Here is a 2,941-nt window from a genome sequence, read left to right as displayed (position 1 = left end):
ATAATTAAAATTATTTTTTCGTTTTTTAAAAATAGTTATGTTGTATTTATTCTTACCTCACAACAAAGCAAAATACAGTGTAATCTCGGTAATCCGAACTATTTGCTGCAGGAGGTCTTCGGATTACAGAAGGTGTAAGGAAAACTTGTGTAAAAAAATTCAACAATATGAATGTACATAAATATTTTTATTCATTTTCATGTTTTATCGGAAAATTGAGTGTGAAGTTTAAAAATTAAAAAAAAATGGTTTTCTTTTAATTTTCCCTAATGTTAAGTGATGATTTAATTTGTTAAAACTATAAAGTTGTTCATTTATAAGTTAAAAAGTATAAATACGAATAAAAAATACTCTTAGAGGGTATTTATTCACCAAATAAATTTGAATTATAGATATTTCTAATATTAATTAAATTAGCTTTTACAGAATCAAATGATTTATACAATAGGTATTATGTATTTCTAATTCCGAAAAAATAGGAATTAGATTATCCAATATCAAAACTAAAATTTTCTACTTTAGTAGTTTCTAGTTTAGTTCTACTTTTTATTTCTACTTGATTACAATAACTTGCCTATAGATCGGGAAGTTAAAAATATCTTTTATACATATGCACTTTTATTTGGAAACAAAAATGTTATTGCTTGCTTTTAGTTAGTTTTCTCAAAGAAATTAACTTTTTTTTTTACATCAGTTTGGATTATTGGAGTGTTTGGATTACCGAGATTACACCGTATTCAGTTGTGAAATTTCCTACATCTCGGTGTGCAATTTTTTTTTATCTAGCAATATATTTTTTTTTATATTTAGATAATTACAAATGTTCATTTATGCATATAGTCATCAGTAGTGTAAATTGAAATTATTTCTGTATTTGTTTATCTTAATAGATTTTTTTGATTTTTTCAGGGTCAAAGTTTTTGTTAAGAACAATGATTCTTATTCGGATCGGGGCGTTGGAAATCTGTTCATTAAAGAGACAAAAAATGACAAAGGAGATCGTATCTATCAGGCAATGGTTCGTGCTGATACCGCCTTAGGAAATATAATATTCAATATTCGTATCACAAAAGATATACCGACCAAGAGAGTTGGAAAAAACAACGTCATGCTCGTCTGCATACCGACACCAGATTCCAAACCGCCTCCTGTACCCGTGCTGTTACGAGTAAAGACAGAAGAAGACGCTGATAAACTTCTTGCTGAGATTAATAAATATAAATAAATTTCTAAATTAAAAAGACATCTTGGATTACAAGTCAAATATTTATCACGATTCTTAGTGCTTACTAAGACTCAACATTCCATGAAGTTATTAATTTTACTTCTGTTTTATCGTATTTTTAATTTTGAAAACTTGCTGAACAGGAACAACTTAATTTGTATAAAATATTTTTTTATATGAAAATTAAGTGCATTTTAAGAAGTAAAATTATAATTGTATTTTAATCGAAAGAAACGGAACTGATAATTTACTTTTTAGTAATAATTTATTTATCATTACTTATTAATAGTTGTTGAATGATATTGTTACTTATTTCCTAATGATTTTAAATTATTTTATTACAAAAGACTATTTGCTACCTTTTGTAATAATTTTTTACCTTGCTAAGGTACATGTATAAAATAAAATAGAACTGAAAATGGCTCACCTGTAACCCAAGTTCCTGGATTATCAATTGCCATTTCTTGTAAGTGACAAATATAATTGAGTTTGTTCAAATCTGGTTAAAATTCTGTAGTTTTCATAATTATAATGTGATACTCATGTTCATTCTATATTATATCTTGTATAAAATGAATTTATTATTTAATTTTAGGCAAACTTTTTGTAATAAATTTGTTTAAAATATTTATATTTTTATTACCTATATTTCTACCAAAAAATGTTTTCGTATAATATTTATTTCCACTTATTAAAATTTACTTCAATAAAACTTATAATGAGGTGTTTACAGTCTACCATAGATTAATATGAGAAGATGGTCGGGGTCGGAGGAGTGGTCAGCAATTTTAACAGACGTTCTATATTTATTTTAGCTTATTTTTTACTCAACTTCTATTTTACCAATCTATATCTTTTATCTATATATAGGGAGATGGTCAGGGTTGCGGTCAAAGGAGAAATAAAAATAGTTTACAACTATTTATTTTCCAACGTTTCGACCCTCAGGCCATTCTCAAGGATACCTTCATATTGATGTCATTTCCTTTTTCAAATCTTAAAAATGCAGGGTAATTGCCTTTGTCCCATATAACCTTTTCTAAATAATTTTTTCCGAGATTTAAATCTTTTATAAAACACTTTTTTTCCTCCTTCATTCACATTTGCAACTTAAAACAGAAGCTTTTTAACCAGAAGGTTCTGTTTTAAGTTGCAAATCGGACAAAGGCAATTAGCCTACATTTTTAAGATTTGAAAAAGGAAATTACATCAATATGAAGGTATCCTTGAGAATGGCCTGAGGGTTGAAACGTTGGAAAAGTTGTAAAGAATAAAGTTGAGAGAAAAAAAAAAAAAAGGATCAAATTTGTTTTAAATTAAGAATATACTAAGGCTGGTTTTTGGAAAATGATCCGTAAATGTTTTGGAGTGGCCACCATGTTCACCAGACCTAAACCCTATTGAAAATTATTAGCAACACCCCTCTAAGGAAGTTTACAGCTGCAGAGCTTTTCAAAGTGTGACGAGAAACTGGAAGAAAATTTAAACGGTAGAAAAAAAAAAGATTGTAAAACCTTATTTACTTAAACATCTCTGATTGTCAATGAATTTAAGATTACTGATGGTGGTAGAAAAAAAAAAACGAAGATACCATTAACTACTGATCTTCTGGCTTTTGAAAATCATTTTTTAAATAATATAATTTAGGAAGTGTGCTCTTTTATTTGACCATTATAACTTCAGTGAAGGAGCATATTTATAATTTTATTTAATTAA

At 27.2% G+C, this 2,941-nt stretch overlaps 1 protein-coding gene across 1 annotated transcript in view; it reads left to right on the top strand.

Annotated features, from left to right (window-relative positions):
* Window positions 1-1,854, top strand: part of Nup50 (nuclear pore complex protein Nup50) — a 7,121-nt gene extending 5,267 nt beyond the window's left edge. Inside the window, exon 4 of the mRNA XM_014425589.3 lies at window positions 910-1,854. Within this exon, the coding sequence (XP_014281075.1) occupies window positions 910-1,225 (316 nt within the window). The 3' untranslated portion in view covers window positions 1,226-1,854. The remainder of the gene's footprint in view (window positions 1-909) is intronic.
* The last annotated feature ends 1,087 nt before the right edge of the window (window positions 1,855-2,941 follow it).

Source organism: Halyomorpha halys, unplaced genomic scaffold (assembly GCF_000696795.3).
Source record: "Halyomorpha halys isolate HHAL.00 unplaced genomic scaffold, Hhal_1.1 Scaffold28.1, whole genome shotgun sequence".
Taxonomy (NCBI): domain Eukaryota; kingdom Metazoa; phylum Arthropoda; class Insecta; order Hemiptera; family Pentatomidae; genus Halyomorpha; species Halyomorpha halys.
Note: the sequence above shows the minus strand (reverse complement) of the source record. Positions and strands in the feature narration are given on the sequence as shown.